The following is a 14,276-nucleotide window of genomic DNA, read 5'->3' as shown; positions in this document are numbered from 1 at the left end:
CGAGTTACAGTTCTTTTCTTCTTCAATTTATAGTTCCAAGGTAAGTTATATCTAGACTGAGATTGGAAGATGAAGAAACTGTTAAAAAGGGTGTCTAGAGCCGGGCACGGTGGCTCAAGCCTGTAATCCCAGCACTTTGGGAGGCTGAGACGGGCGGATCACAAGGTCAGGAGATCGAGACCATCCTGGCTAACACGGTGAAACCCCGTCTCTACTAAAAAATACAAAAAACTAGCCGGGCGAGGTGGCGGGCGCCTGTGGTCCCAGCTACTCCGGAGGCTGAGGCAGGAGAATGGCGTAAACCCGGGAGGCGGAGCTTGCAGTGAGCTGAGATCCGGCCACTGCACTCCAGCCTGGGCGACAGAGCCAGACTCAGTCTCAAAAAAAAAAAAAAAAAAAAAAAAAGGGTGTCTAGGTGTGCTGACACCATCTTTCTCCCCATCCATGGATCATGAAACTCTGTGCAGCTGAGATGCTGAAGGAGACTCTGGTACTCCATGACCTCCTCCTCCCTTGCCACTGCATGAGGACAAAACAACCAACCATAAATGTTTTATGATGAGAGAATACAACTAGGAAACTATTTCTAGAGATACTCAGAAGCTGATGTCTTACTTTTTGTTTCTGAATGCCTTTTTCATTTATATCCCAATTAATATATAAGGCCTGCTGATACAACTTCGTGTGGCAAAGTCAAAGTCTCCTTCCTTTAATAACTAACAGGAGAGGCCATGAGTCAACTATTTTTTAAAAAGGGAAAAAAATAACAACGAAGGAAATGCCAGAATTACTTAAATCTTTAAAAAGCAGCAGCAGCATACTAGCAAAATGTAATTAATAAAAACTAGTCAAAGGTTTATTTGGATGGTGGAATTTGAAGGACTTGGGGGAAAAAGAGAGATGCTAGCATTTATTGGAAGGAAAAAAAAATTCTAACAATTCTTTCTATTTGACTTGGAGAGAGAACTTTTTCTCCCAGGAGCTGAGTGACCAAGTTCTTCAAAGTAGAGCTTACAAGGGAAATGCCTCTCAACTTTTGTTCAGTTTAAGATCATTTGTGTCCATGACTATTAGAAGACAATAAAGTAAAAAAGAATTGAAGTTAAAGACCAGTATCACTAGACATCTCCCCAAAGTGATGCTTCATATCCTGTATTTTGCTTTAGGCAGAGAAATGTCATAGAATTGGGTGCCAGCAGCAGTTACAGACGATGCAGGAGTCCAACCACTGCCCCATAAAATGTATTTAGTGCCCTACTGAGCACAGCACATTAGAGACCCAAGTGTCTGCTGGATACAGGTGAATGGACTCTTAAAGACCTTGCACAAAATACAACATGTAACTCAGCTAGTTCTTTTTGTAACAACTCTATATTTGTTCCTTACATAAGAGGTGTTGGTGGCTGGGTGCGGTGGCTCATGCCTGTAATCCCAGCACTTTGGGAGGCCAAGGTGGGCAGATCACGAGGTCCGGAGTTTGAGACCAGCCTGACCAACATGGTGAAACTCCATCTCTACTAAATATACAAAAAATTTACCTGGGTGTGGTGGTGCACACCTGTAATCCCAGCTACTCAAGAGGCTGAGGCAGGAGAATCACTTGAACCTGGGAGGTGGAGGATGCAGTGAGCCGAGATCTGAGTGCCATTGCACTGCAGCCTAGGCAACAGGGTGAGACTCAGTGTCGGGAAAAATAAAAAATTAAAAAAAAAAACAGGTGTTGGTTAAATGCACAAATTCCAGAGCCAGACCATCTGGCTCAACCCTTTCTCCTCCTAAAAGGGGAAACTTAGACAAGGAGCTGAATCTTTTTGTGCCTCAGTTTCCTCGGCTGTAAGATAAGGATGATAAGCCATAATATTTCATTTGATTCTTCCAACAACCTCATGAGGAAACAATAATCCTTACCTCACTGAGATACTGAGAGGACCAAGTGAATTAATTTGGGCCAAGTGCTTAGAAGAGTGCCTGGTATATAAGTGCTTTGTATGTGTTTGTTTTTGTTTGTTATTACCAGCTAAAATGGAACTTCTATGTAGCAATAGTATAAATACAGTTTAAAATCCACTTGGCCCACTGAAATTGCCTTTTCAAAAATTATAACAGTAAGAGAAATCTGACATAGCTGACTCTACTTTGCTTCTAACCTGTAAGCTATCCTTGTTCATTCCTGGGCATAAGCCAAACTAAGTTTTTTTTTTTTTTTTTTTTTTTTTTTTGTCACCCATGCTGGAGTGCAGTGGCATGGTTAAGGCTCACTGCAACCTCTGCCTCCCAAGTTCAAGCAATTCTCCTGCCTCAGCCTACCGAGTAGCTGGGACCACAGGTATGTGCCACCATGCTAGGCTAATTTTTTTTTTCTTTGAGACATAGTCTTGCTCTGTTACCCAGGCTGGAGTGCAGTGGCATAGTCTCAGCTCACTGTAACATCTGCCTCTCGGGTTCAAGCAATTATCCTGCCTCAGCCTCCTGAGTAGTTGGGATTACAGGCCTCTGCCACCACACCTGGCTAACTTTTGTATTTTTAGTAGGGACGGGTTTCACCATGTTGGCCAGGCTGGGCTTGAACTCCTGACCTCAGGTGATCTACCCACCTTGGCCTCCCAAAGTGCTGGGATTACAGGGGTGAGCCACTGTACCCACTATAGGCCAAACTAACTTTAGGAGGAAGTTACAGTTTAACCTTGAAGTACAGATAGTAATAGCCCTTCCCAAAACTATCCCCTCCTCATTGGAGGACAGGAATCGTCTTTATAGAACCAATGAAAAGACAAAAGATCAGGATTATGAAGGGAGCCTGAAATCTGCTAAGATGTAGGCGTAAATGATCACCAACCATTGTTCCAGAGGACACAAGATTTGTAACTTCTCCAATGTACTCCTGTAGATAACATCATCACATGTTGTAGAACCTAAGATTGGTTTTCTTTTTCCTTTTTTTTTTTTTTTTTGGCATGGGGGTGGCGGGGGGACAGGGTTTCACTCTCGTCGACCAGGCTGGAGTGCAGTAAAGCAATCTCATCTCCCTGCAACTTCCACCTCCTGGGTTCAAGCGATTCTCCTGCCTCAGCCTCCCAAGTAGCTGGGATTACAGGCACTCACCACCATGCCCAGCTAATTTTTGTATTTTTAGTAGAGACAGGGTTTCACCATGTTGGCCAGGCTGGTCTTGAACTCCTGACCTCAAGTAATCCACCCGCCTTGGCCTCCCGAAGTGCTGTGATTACAGGCGTAAGCCACCGTGCTCAGCCCTAAGATTGGTTTTCTGAGATGTTTTTCAGACTTTTGGATTTCTGAGGACTGGCTGACCACAATCAGATCCACAAATCAACCAGTCCTATAGCCCCACCCCAGAGACTGACTCTGCATAAGGACTAGTTTCCACACCCCTGTGATTTCATCTTCATCCAACCAGCAGAATCTATTCCCTAAACCCTGACTGCCAAGTTATTCTTAAAAACTCCAGCCTCCAAATTTCCAGGGAGGCTGATTTGAGTAATAATCTCCTGTCTCCCCATGTGACTAGCTTTGTATTAATTAAGCTCCATCTTTACAACAATACCAGTGTCTCAGTGAATCAGCTCTACCTGTGTGGCAGGCAAGAACCCATCAGGGGATTGTACTACCAGCGTTGAACTTTTGAGACTCCTGCCTTTGCTTTTTTTTTTTTTTTTTTTTTTTTTTTTTTTTTTTTTTTTGAGACGGAGTTTTGTTTGCTCTTGTTGCCCAGGCTGGAGTGCAATGTCGCAATCTCGGCTCACTGCAACCTCCGCCTCTCCAGGTTCAAACAATTCTCCTGCCTCAACCTCCCGAGTAGCTGGAATTATAGGTGCCTGCCACCATGGCCAGCTAATTTTTTGTATTTTTAGCAGAGACGAGGTTTCACTATGTAGGCCAGGCTGGTCTCAAACTCCTGACCTCTGGCAATCCACCTGCCTTGGCCTCCCAAAGAGGAGAGGTGGGATTACAGGCATGAGCCACCACACCTGGCTTGACTTTTGCTTTTAGTCAGGGAGATTTTGATTATTTCAAAATGTTTGTATATATTGAAATTTTTTAAATCTTTTATATTGCACTATTTTCAATGCATAATTTAAATGAACATAAAACAAGTATGCACTATAGGGGCTTTAGGTGTTGTTGGGCTCAGAATCCAACACCCCAAAATATGGCATTTTGACATGTTGACGTGGAGAAACCTCAAGGTCTCTCACAAAGAAGTGGAAGTTCCTTTATCTGCCTAAGATTCAGACCCATCAAAGAAAGTAATTGTTTGTTCTTCCCCTTCCTGTAAGACCAAGAATGTAACCACACCTGAACAGACACTTTCACTATCAAAGAGAACTATTCACAAATTAATCTCTGTTCAGCGATCCATTCATTCTCCCTCCTAATCCCCTCAGCAATTCCTGTTCTCCCCACCTCCCACAACCTGTTTTACCATGATTCAAGCCCCCATTCTCTCTGTAACCTCAAGATGGTATACAAACTTCTGTACCTCATTGGGAGGCTAGGTCTTCATTTTGAAGGCTCCTGTGTGTATGTTAAATACATTGGTATGCCTTTTCTCCTATTAATGAATCTGCCTGTCAGTGATTTTGAAGCAAACCTTCAGGGGACCAAGGGCTTTGGCCTCCCAGTGTGAAAGTGCTATGGGTGATGTAAGGCCTCTTGTCACCCAGGCTGGAGTGCAGTGGTGCAATCATAGCTCCCTGCAACCTCAAACTCCTGGGCTCAAGCCATCCTCTTACCTCAGCCTTTCAAGTAGCAGGGACTACAGGCATGTGCCATCATGCCCAGGTTATTTATTTATTTATTTATTAAGTTTTGTAGGGCCAAGATTTCACTAAGTTGCCCAGGCTGGTCTCAAACTCCTGGCCTCAAGTGATCCTTCTGCCTTAGCCTCCCAAAGTGCTGGGAATACAGGTGTGAGCCAACACTCCCGGTTCTATGGTAGACACTTTGGAAATACAAAAGATAGAAGGCAAAGATGACCATTGTTAAAATCTTGACATATTTCTTCTGGTCTTTTTTTCTAAGCACATGGTTTTATTTCATCTGCTTGTTAATTGGTTGGTTTAATGTTTGTAGAAACAGAGGTCTAACTATGTTGTCCAGGCTGGTCTTAAACTCCTGGGCTCACGCAGTCCTCCTGTCTCAGCTTCCCTAAGTTCTGGGATTATGGGTGTGAGCCACTGCACCCAGCCAATATGTTTATTTTACATACATGTGATCAAATTGTATATGCAATTTTAGTATTTCTTTCTTCCCTTTATATTTATAAATATAGATTTATAACATGTGCTATCCCATGCTGTTAAAAACTTCATAAACTTCCTTTATGTAGGCTGCATAAGGTACTGTTGCTTGGCAGTTCCATAATATATTTACCATTCCATTTATGTTGGACATTTGGGTTTTTTCCAGCTGTTTTTTTACTGTGGGACAAGTCTTCTCTCGTGCACTTTTTTTTTTTTTTTTTTTTTTTTTTTTTTTTTGAGATAGGATTTCCCTCTGTTTGCCCAGGCTAGAGTGCTGTGGCGTGATCTTGGCTCACTGCAACCTCCACCTCCTGGGTTCAAGTGATTCTCCTGCCTCAGCCTCCCAAATAGCTGGGATTACAGGCGCATGGCACTAAGCCTGGCTAATTTTTGTATTTTTGGTAGACGAGACTTTGCCATGTTAGTCAGGCTGGTCTCGAACTCTTGACCTCAAGTGATCCGCCTGCCTTCGCCTCCCAAAGTGCTGGGATTACGGGTGTGAGCCACAGTGCCCGGCACTGTTCTCGCTTTCTTGATAGTTTCCCTTCTGACATTTCTTTTTTTTTTTTTTTTTTTTTTTTTTTTTTTTTAGAGATAGTCTCACTCTGTCGCCCAGGCTGGAGTGCAGTGGCTTGATCTCGGCTCACTGCAATCTTCGCCTCCCAGGTTCAAGCGATTCTCCTCCCTCAGCCTCCCAAGTAGCTGGGACTACAGGCACGTGCCACCACGCCCTGCTAATTTTTTTTGTATTTTTAGCAGAGACGGGTTTTCACTGTGTTAGCCAGGATGGTCTTAATCTCCTGATCTCGTGATCCGCCCGCCTCGGATGCCCAAAGTCCTGAGATTACAGGCGTGAGCCACAGCTACCGGCCCCCCTTCTGACATTTCTTCAGATCTTCCTCAGACACCCAAAGACCTTAAAATCCCTCTAACCTTTCTGTCAAAGTTTGCTTTCTGGAAAGAGCTGATAAACTCATTCATACTAAAGTCCACAAAGTTGTAAATCTTAATCCATTATCGCTTAAAAGATGCTTCTATCAATTTACGCCAAAGGAATGAAGCTCAAATTGTGAGGATTTAGTCATCAGAAAATCTAGTAGGGGAAATTCTCCCTACCCACAATCAGAGTAGATTCTACAATAGCAAAAAGAGTTCCGGGCTCACTAATTTTAGGAAAGCTGATAAGAAGACCGCTTGCAGCTGCGGAGGTACTGATTCGGTATACGGAGGGAAAGAGTTTGTATATGTGAGAGTGAACTGGGTAGAAAATGGAAGAGAATCAGAAATTCACTTAGCAACACCAAATATATTTGGCACCACTAACCTAGTTTCTCCTGTGTTTGCCTTTCCAATCCGTTGGACCTTAGGGGATGGACCGCCCACTTTCTCCCCAGAACAGCTCCCGGGTCCGGTTCTCAGTCCTAATTACTGCACCAAGCCTCCATGCTCCAGGGCCTGTGGTCACAAGGAGCGGAAGTAAAGTTCTAAGAGAAATCACCATCTCCTTGTGCAGGGAACACTTCCAAGCCCAGTGTCCACAGACAAATCACCTCCAGCGACTCGAAGAGGAGAATTAATAATCCCTGTGGGGGGGCACTGGAGGCTCCGCGTGAAAGTTTCCAGAGCCCTGTTCTGCCCCAGGACTCCTTTCTCTCCTCCCAGAGGCTTCAGGCTTTCGCGGCTGCTGGCACATCCCAGCCTGCGTAGCGGGGCAAGAGGGACCCAAGGCAGAATCAGCTTCCCCCAACTCGAAAGGGCACCCGTTCTCTAGGGTGCCGGCACTGGAAATAGCTGGTGTGGAGAACGGAGAGGGAGACGTGCAGGATGAAGCCCACGCCAAGGAGGGCAGTGGCTCCGCCTCTCTGGGTTAGGGACATAAGAAAACCCTGAACCCGAAGACCTAGCATGAGTGGGGCGTGGAAAGCGAGACAGACTCCAGTGGAAGGCTGTGGGGCGGGACTCAGGATTCCCGGAGAGGCTGCCCCAGCTCCTGCCGCAGCGCTGGGCGCCCTCCCACGCCTGCTCCCTAGGGACCCCAGGCGCCCCACGCACGCACCCACCCTCCTTCCCGGGCCCGCCGCTCCTCCCTCCTTCCTCGCTGGTTGGCCCGGGCGCCGCAGAGCGCGGCGGCGGCAGGAGGAGCCGGGCGCGCCTGCCACGCAAAACCACCGGGCTGGCAGGGCGGCAGGCGCGGTGCGCGATCCCGGGTGGCGGCGGCAACGGCGGTGGTGACCGCGGCGACTGCAGCGGCCAGCTCTCACCTATCCCCTGTGCACCAGCATCTCGCCGCGCCGCCAAGCAGCCAGCAGTCCCCGGGTCGCCCAGCCCACGCGCTCACGGCCGAGCCCAGGGCACAATAGCGGCGACAGCCATGGGGAAACCGGCGAGGAAGGGATGCGAGTGGAAGCGGTTCCTGAAGAATAACTGGCTGCTACTGTCCACCGTGGCCGCGGTGGTGCTAGGTGAGCGGCGCGGCGGGTGGGCGATGAGCGCACCCTCACGCGCTCTCTGCGCCCAGGCCGCGTGCGGCTGTGAGGGTGGGCTTGGCGCTGGCGCACTCCATGCAGGGTCCCTCAATGCCCCCTCGGCCTTAGCCTCGAGTCCCCCGCGGGGCCTTCCCTCCCCCACCCTCAAGCGCTCTAATTACTGCACAATAAGAACAAAGCTCCTCAGGGACTCCCATTTGAGTGCTCCTTGAGCTGCTGGTTCCTGCTCTACCCAAAATGATCAAAGGGGCTTGGGAGTCGAAAGGGAAGCAAGTAGCTCTTGGTTCTGCTCGTTTGAAAACAGGGTTCGATTTTTTTCTTTGTTAATCCCGCACCGTATCTCCCCCTAACATCGCCACCTTCCTCACCCCCACACCCCCAACCACGCTGCCCGGACAGAGATTGAGTGTGGACTACAGTTCTCCGTCGAATTGGAAGAGGCACCTTGGCCTCCGGGATGGGCCGGACCCTTGGGGGAGGGAGGCTGAGAACGCTGTCGCCGCTCACCATGGGCAGTGCGTGGAACGGTGCCTTCCCACGCGGCGAGCGTCGACTGCCTGCACCCGGGCTCTGAAAAGCTGCCACATTCGTGCCTGAATTCTGGGATGTGCCATTGTGGCCCGCGGGAGGTCACGGGGGAATAGAGTTAAGAGAACTCAGCCGCCTCCCCTCCTGCCTTCCTTGCTCTCCACGTTGTTTTTGTATTTAAAATAATGTTTAAGCCATCCTTGCCTGTTTTTAAACAAGTGTGTATTTAAGTGATCCACCCCTCACAGATCACTGGACCAGGTGGATGTCTGAGCCATTGCTCAGAGGTATGAGTTATTTAGATTCTGATTTTTTGCCAAGGTTGTGTGTTTCTAGCTCTGGCCCGGGGATGCGCTTCCTTGGGATTAGGGCCATATCTATCTCCTTTCCCGTGATAGCTCCTCAGCAGGTGAGGGCTGTTGCACCCTCTGAGGAATGTGGATTCCTCGGCAGGCTCCACCTTCCCTTTGGAAACTGCAGCTGTGTTTGCTGAAAAGGCAAGTGGGGACAGCTTGTCTCCTCCCAAACTCGAGTACCTTCCTCTCCAGTTGCTGCTCCTAAATCTCAGAATATTTGCTGTTGTCTGCTTCCCCTCCGAACCGCCCCCTCCCCTTAGGGTGGGAATAGGGCAGGGAAATGGCCTTTGGAAGTTAATGGGATTGTTGGGGTCAGATTGGATTCTCCAGAACCTTGTGCAAAGGAAAGTCAGGTTTCTAGTAAATAAATAACATCCTGGAATGACCCTAGCAGAGGCTATTTGTAGGAGGAAAGGAGAGAAGTAGAGAAGCAAATCTTGACTATTTCCCCCAACAAGTGCCAAGTGGTTTTGGAATTTTTTTTTCCTTCGGTTTTGGACATTTTTAAGGGAAAGTTTATCCTACTCCACCATATTTAAATAGCATATGCTACAAAGAACGACTTGATTTCCTTTAGGCCAAAGAGAAGAGATGGCTTTGTTTGTTTTCCTAGTGATAAGAGTCGAGGATTAATTGTTAAAGCTCTTTTTGAAGACTTTGAGAGAGGGCCAGGGCGAGGTGGCTCACGCCTGTAATCCCAGTTACCCAGGAGGCTGAGTCAGGAGAATTGCTTGAACCCAGAAGGCAGAGGTTGAAGTCAGCCAAGATTGTGCCACTGCACTCCCGCCTGGGTGAGAGACCAAGAATCTACCAAAAAAAAAAAAAAAAGGAAAGAAAAAGATGACTACACCTATAATCCCAACATTTTGGGAGGCCAAGGAAGGAGGATTGCTTGAGCCCAGGAGTTGGAGACCAGCCTGGGCAACATGGCAAAACTCCATCTCTACAAAAAAGTACAAAAATTAGTGTGGTGGTGCACATCTATACTCCTAGCTACTCAGGAGGCTGAGGTGGGAGGATCACCTGAGCCCAGGGAGGTGGAGGCTGCAGTGAGCCATGATCGCAACACTGCACTCCAGCCTGGGCAACAAGAGTAAGACCCTGTCTAAAAGGAAAAAAAAAAAAAAAAAAAAGACTTTGCAGGGTAAACACTGGCTTGTGCCTCCCTCCTGATTCCCTGTGAAAGTGGAGTTATCCTGCCTTTTCAGCATGGGGCTCTCCAGAGATACTCACTTGTTACCCAAGTGTTGCACACCACCGGTCAGCATGCAATTCACTAGAGACTGGTTTGGAAAAGATTTTAAGCAATTGTTCCCTGGCCTTTGGAATCGGTTGCATGAATACGTCTTCAGGGTCAAGAAGAAGTACATGCCCATTTTGCAGACATGGCCTTTGGTCTCAGATGGGCACTTTCCTCCAATTTTAATGTATGTGAGCCCCAAGAGCTTGGTTTGAGTATTTTTCTCCAGAAAGGAAAGTCACCACTTAAAAATCAAGTGTCCAGCTGAAATCTTCCTGGATATTTGCTCCCTCAGATGGCAACAAAGGGCAGTCCTGCTTCCGGTCGGAGAAGTCTCAAACCTAGACCACCCCCAATGTGCCCATTAACAGGGATCCTTTCCTTTTCCTTTTTCTTCAGAGTACTGGGCCTGAGTGGAAAATCATACTTCTGTTTGTGTAGTCTGTAAGGGCTGATTTGTTTAACTGGCAGTGAAATTCCAGTGACTTATAACAGTGGCACTGAGTCTATTCGTAAACCCTTGCTAGATCATGATAGTAAGAATTTATTTTATAACTGCCTTAACTGATCAAGAAAAATCACAGGAGCTCTGATGCAGCCTCCCTTCTGGACTTTTCAGCATGTGGACCTTAAAGAAAAAAACTGTGAAATGTATTAACTATCCTGACAAAACATCATTTTCTGATTATAGCCATTGAAATGTTTGGTCCCTGACCAGGTGCAGTGGCTCTCACCTGTAATCCTAGGACTTTGGAAGGCCAAGGTGGCAGGAATGAGTGAGTCCAGGAGTTTGAGACTGGCCTGATCTCATCTCTAGTTCTAAAAAAAATTTAAAGAAATAATAATGAAATGAGATGTTCAGTCACTACTATAATTTAGTAGCCCTGACACTTTAAAATATTTGATTATAGAAATAAGGGGCAAAGATTTTTATGAGCCAGCTTAAAGTCTGATTTTTCAAGATACAGCACATGAGGGGAAATGTAATAAAGGTCATCTTCATCAGGAGTGGAAGTTCACTCTTTTCATGGACAAGGAAATGCTAAGAACCAAACATTTCTCAAATTCTTGTTCACAAGATGAAGGGATTGAATAGTTAGGTGACCATCTTGGTTAATTTCTGTGACACCTTACATGCTTCCTGAAAATAATATCTTCGATTTTCACAGGAAAATCCTCTATCCCCTACTAAAATACCACTAGGAACATTTTCACGGCTTTCATTATAATTCTTTTTTTTTTTTTTTTTTTTTTTTTTTTTTGGAGACGGAGTCTCGCTCTGCCGCCCAGGCTGGAGTGCAGTGGCCGGATCTCAGCTCACTGCAAGCTCCGCCTCCCGGGTTTACGCCATTCTCCTGCCTCAGCCTCCCCAGTAGCTGGGACTACAGGCGCCCGCCACCTCACCCGGCTAGTTTTTTGTATTTTTTTAGTAGAGACGGGGTTTCACCATGTTAGCCAGGATGGTCTCGATCTCCCGACCTCGTGATCCGCCCGTCTCGGCCTCCCAAAGTGCTGGGATTACAGGCTTGAGCCACTGCGCCCGGCCTTTCATTATAATTCTTATAGGCTTATTCTTTACTTCCATAGAATGGTAGAATGAGCACAGAGCCTGGAGTGAAAAGTCCTTGGGATTTGAATTCTGGTACTATCAAGCTCTATCATGTAGGCAAATTGTGTATTCCCTACAAGCCTCAGTTTCCTCATCTGGAAATTGGAGATATTAGTCATTACCTCGTTTGTTATTAGAGGTGATTAAGATAATGTGAAAAATACTCAGTTGTGTGGCTGGCATATATTCAGCACTCAATAGTTGTTATTTTAAGGTAAATATGAATAATTTGATTATGAGAAAATTAATATTTTCTTATTAAATAAATTATCTCATATTATGTCTCTGTGTCTGTTCTGCTTAGTCTCCCACCTATAATTTAGGGTGATTCAAGTGTTTTGATGACCTGCTCTGTCTGAGCTAGTAACTGTCTCCGTAGCATTATTCATTTCTTTAAAGGGGAAATGGAAAGAATGAATCATTTTGTTTTGTACCCCACAGGCTAATCGCTAATCCTCAATTCATTTAAATATATTATTTAAATATATAATTTATATAAATATAATTTAAGTATGTAAATTCTGAAAGAAGGTTTTATGCTCTAAGTGGGAATTCTGTCCAAGCAGAGTTACTGAGTGAGAATTCTACCAGCCTTCTGATTCGGGTCATCCAATAATGGTTATATAGTATATAATGTTGTTAAGGCACTTCTTATATCCTCACCCTATTCACACAATATAAAACCTAATCTTTCCCTCCAGACCAGTTATGCCATTACTTCAGTCATTTGAAAACTCTGATTTCAACTTAGAGCTACTCAGAAACAGCAATAGGTATTGGCATTTACATGACAGAGCTGGCAAGCTTATTCATTCTAAAGTGTTTTCTTTGGAGCACTAAGGAAGCAATCATGCATAGATTCTGATTCTATTATCTAAAATCAGAAACAGCTCCTTCATGGTCTTAGTAATACCCTTGCCCAGCCTCATGTCTCTACCCTGGAGCTCATGTAGCGTGCATCTGGAAGTGCTAATTTGAGACGTTGCATAGGCTTTCCCGCTTTGTCTGTCTAGCCCTTGAAGACAGGGCCCAGCAGCGGTTCACGCTGGTTCCAGGCTCAGCCCCTCACCTGCATAGAACCTTGGCTCAGCACTGTTTAGGAATATCCCTATAGTAATCAACACTTAAGCCATTCATTCATTTAACGGATATGTATCAGACACCCACTGTGCACCAGGGATTGTTCTAGAGCCGGGTCATACGGCATGTTCTCATGGGACTTAATGTTCAAGTAGAGAGAGGAAGACCATAAACAGAATACATAGGTAACCTACTGTATAGAGTATGTTAGATGGGAATAGTGTTCTGGAGTAGTATAGGGCAGGGAGTGGAGTGGCAAGGTGGGGGGTTGCAGTTTTAAACAGGGTGACAGGAGAGGCCATACTGAGAAGGTGACAGTTGAATCAAGACTGAGGAGAGGTGAAGGAAAAAGTTGCACAGGTATCTGGGGAACATCCTAGTTTGTGTGAGAAACATCAAGGAGTAGAATGAGGGAGAGAGAGAGTAGGAGGAGGTGAAGTGGAGGTGAGGCTGGGGGCAGAGCAGTAGGATGGTTCAGGTCCAAGGTCCAGGAAAGGGGAGATGGGTGCCTCAGCTGAGCAGCCAGGAGTGGAACACAATGGAAAGATAGCTGCTTGGGGTTAACCTGCAGGGCTTGGCTGAATTTGGTCCAAGGGAGAAGGCAGTGGCCATCTCTAGCAAAACAGAGAGTCCTGGAAGGGGCACTGCCTTGGAAAAGAACATGGCATGTTCCACGGTGGACATGTTGAGTTTGAGGAGTCAGAGGGGTGTTTGGGCAAAGGTAGGCAGCAAGCACCTGGCTAAGTAAGTCTGGTGCTCAGGAGACAAACATGGAGTGGAGTGTCGACTTAAGAGAGCATGTCAGGGACCTGATTGAGGCTTTGGGAATGAATGAACCTATCGTGGGAGAGTAGGGAGAAGAGAAGACCAAAGACAGAGTTCTGGACAACCCCAGCATTGGAGGCCTGGGAAGAGAAGGGCCCCATAGGAGAAACCGGAAGTGGTGTGATAGAAATTAAGAACAGGAACAGTGATGGGTGACAGGTTCAGGGGCAGGAGTGAGGGGGTCTGGGGAGGGTGTTGAACAGCGTTGGGGATACAAAGGACAGGGACGTGACCTTCTGGGCTTTTATTTGGAGGCACTTAGATGTGAAAGAATTCAGAGAAAGTGGAAGTCATATTTAAGATCCAGAGAGTATTTTCTTTTCTTTTCTTTTCTTTCTTTTTTTAAGAGACAGGGTCTCGTTTTGTTGCCCAGGCTGGTCTTGAACTCCTGGCTTCAAGCTATCCTCCTGCCTCAGCCTCCCAAAGTGCTAGGGATTACAAGTGCGAGCCGCTGCACCCAGCTTTGTTTTGTTTTGTTTTTGTTTTTTGTTTTTTAAGGAGACTTGAGTCTGACCGAACCTGAAGAGAAGTGATCATTAAAAATAAAAATGCAGCTGAGCATGGTGACTCATGTCTGTAATCCCAGCACTTTGGGAGGCCAAGGTGGGAGGATTGCTTTAGGCTAGGAATTCAAGACCAGCCTGGGCAACACAGCAGGACCCCTGTCTCTGCAAAATAAAAATTAAATTAGCCAGGCATGATGGTGTGTGCCTGTAACCCCAACTACTCAGGAGGCTGACGTGGGAAGATCACATGAGGCCAGGGGTTCCAGGCCGCAGTGTGCGTGATCACATAACTGTACATTCCAGCCAAGGTGACAGAGCAAACCCTGTCTCTAAAAAATAATAATAATAAATGCAGAAGAGAGAGAAAACAATGAGTGATGTTGCG

The 14,276-nt window shown here is 46.3% G+C and overlaps 1 protein-coding gene and 1 long non-coding RNA gene across 3 annotated transcripts in view; one reads left to right on the top strand and one right to left on the bottom strand.

Annotated features, from left to right (window-relative positions):
• The window catches only part of LOC102123186 (uncharacterized), a 148,213-nt gene extending 141,099 nt beyond the window's left edge, over positions 1–7,114 (bottom strand). Inside the window, exon 1 of the long non-coding RNA XR_006692870.3 lies at positions 6,586–7,114. This is a non-coding gene — a long non-coding RNA (uncharacterized lncRNA). The remainder of the gene's footprint in view (positions 1–6,585) is intronic.
• A 306-nt stretch (positions 7,115–7,420) lies between these two features.
• The window catches only part of SLC1A1 (solute carrier family 1 member 1), a 91,803-nt gene continuing 84,947 nt past the window's right edge, over positions 7,421–14,276 (top strand). For both annotated transcript variants that reach the window (XM_005581801.5, XM_074017543.1), the window contains exon 1: positions 7,421–7,723. In XM_005581801.5, coding sequence (XP_005581858.1) covers positions 7,633–7,723 — 91 coding nt within the window. In that variant the 5' untranslated portion in view covers positions 7,421–7,632. The remainder of the gene's footprint in view (positions 7,724–14,276) is intronic.

The sequence above is a fragment of the Macaca fascicularis genome, chromosome 15 (assembly GCF_037993035.2).
Source record: "Macaca fascicularis isolate 582-1 chromosome 15, T2T-MFA8v1.1".
Classification (NCBI taxonomy): domain Eukaryota; kingdom Metazoa; phylum Chordata; class Mammalia; order Primates; family Cercopithecidae; genus Macaca; species Macaca fascicularis.
This window is presented reverse-complemented; position numbering and strand designations above follow the sequence as displayed.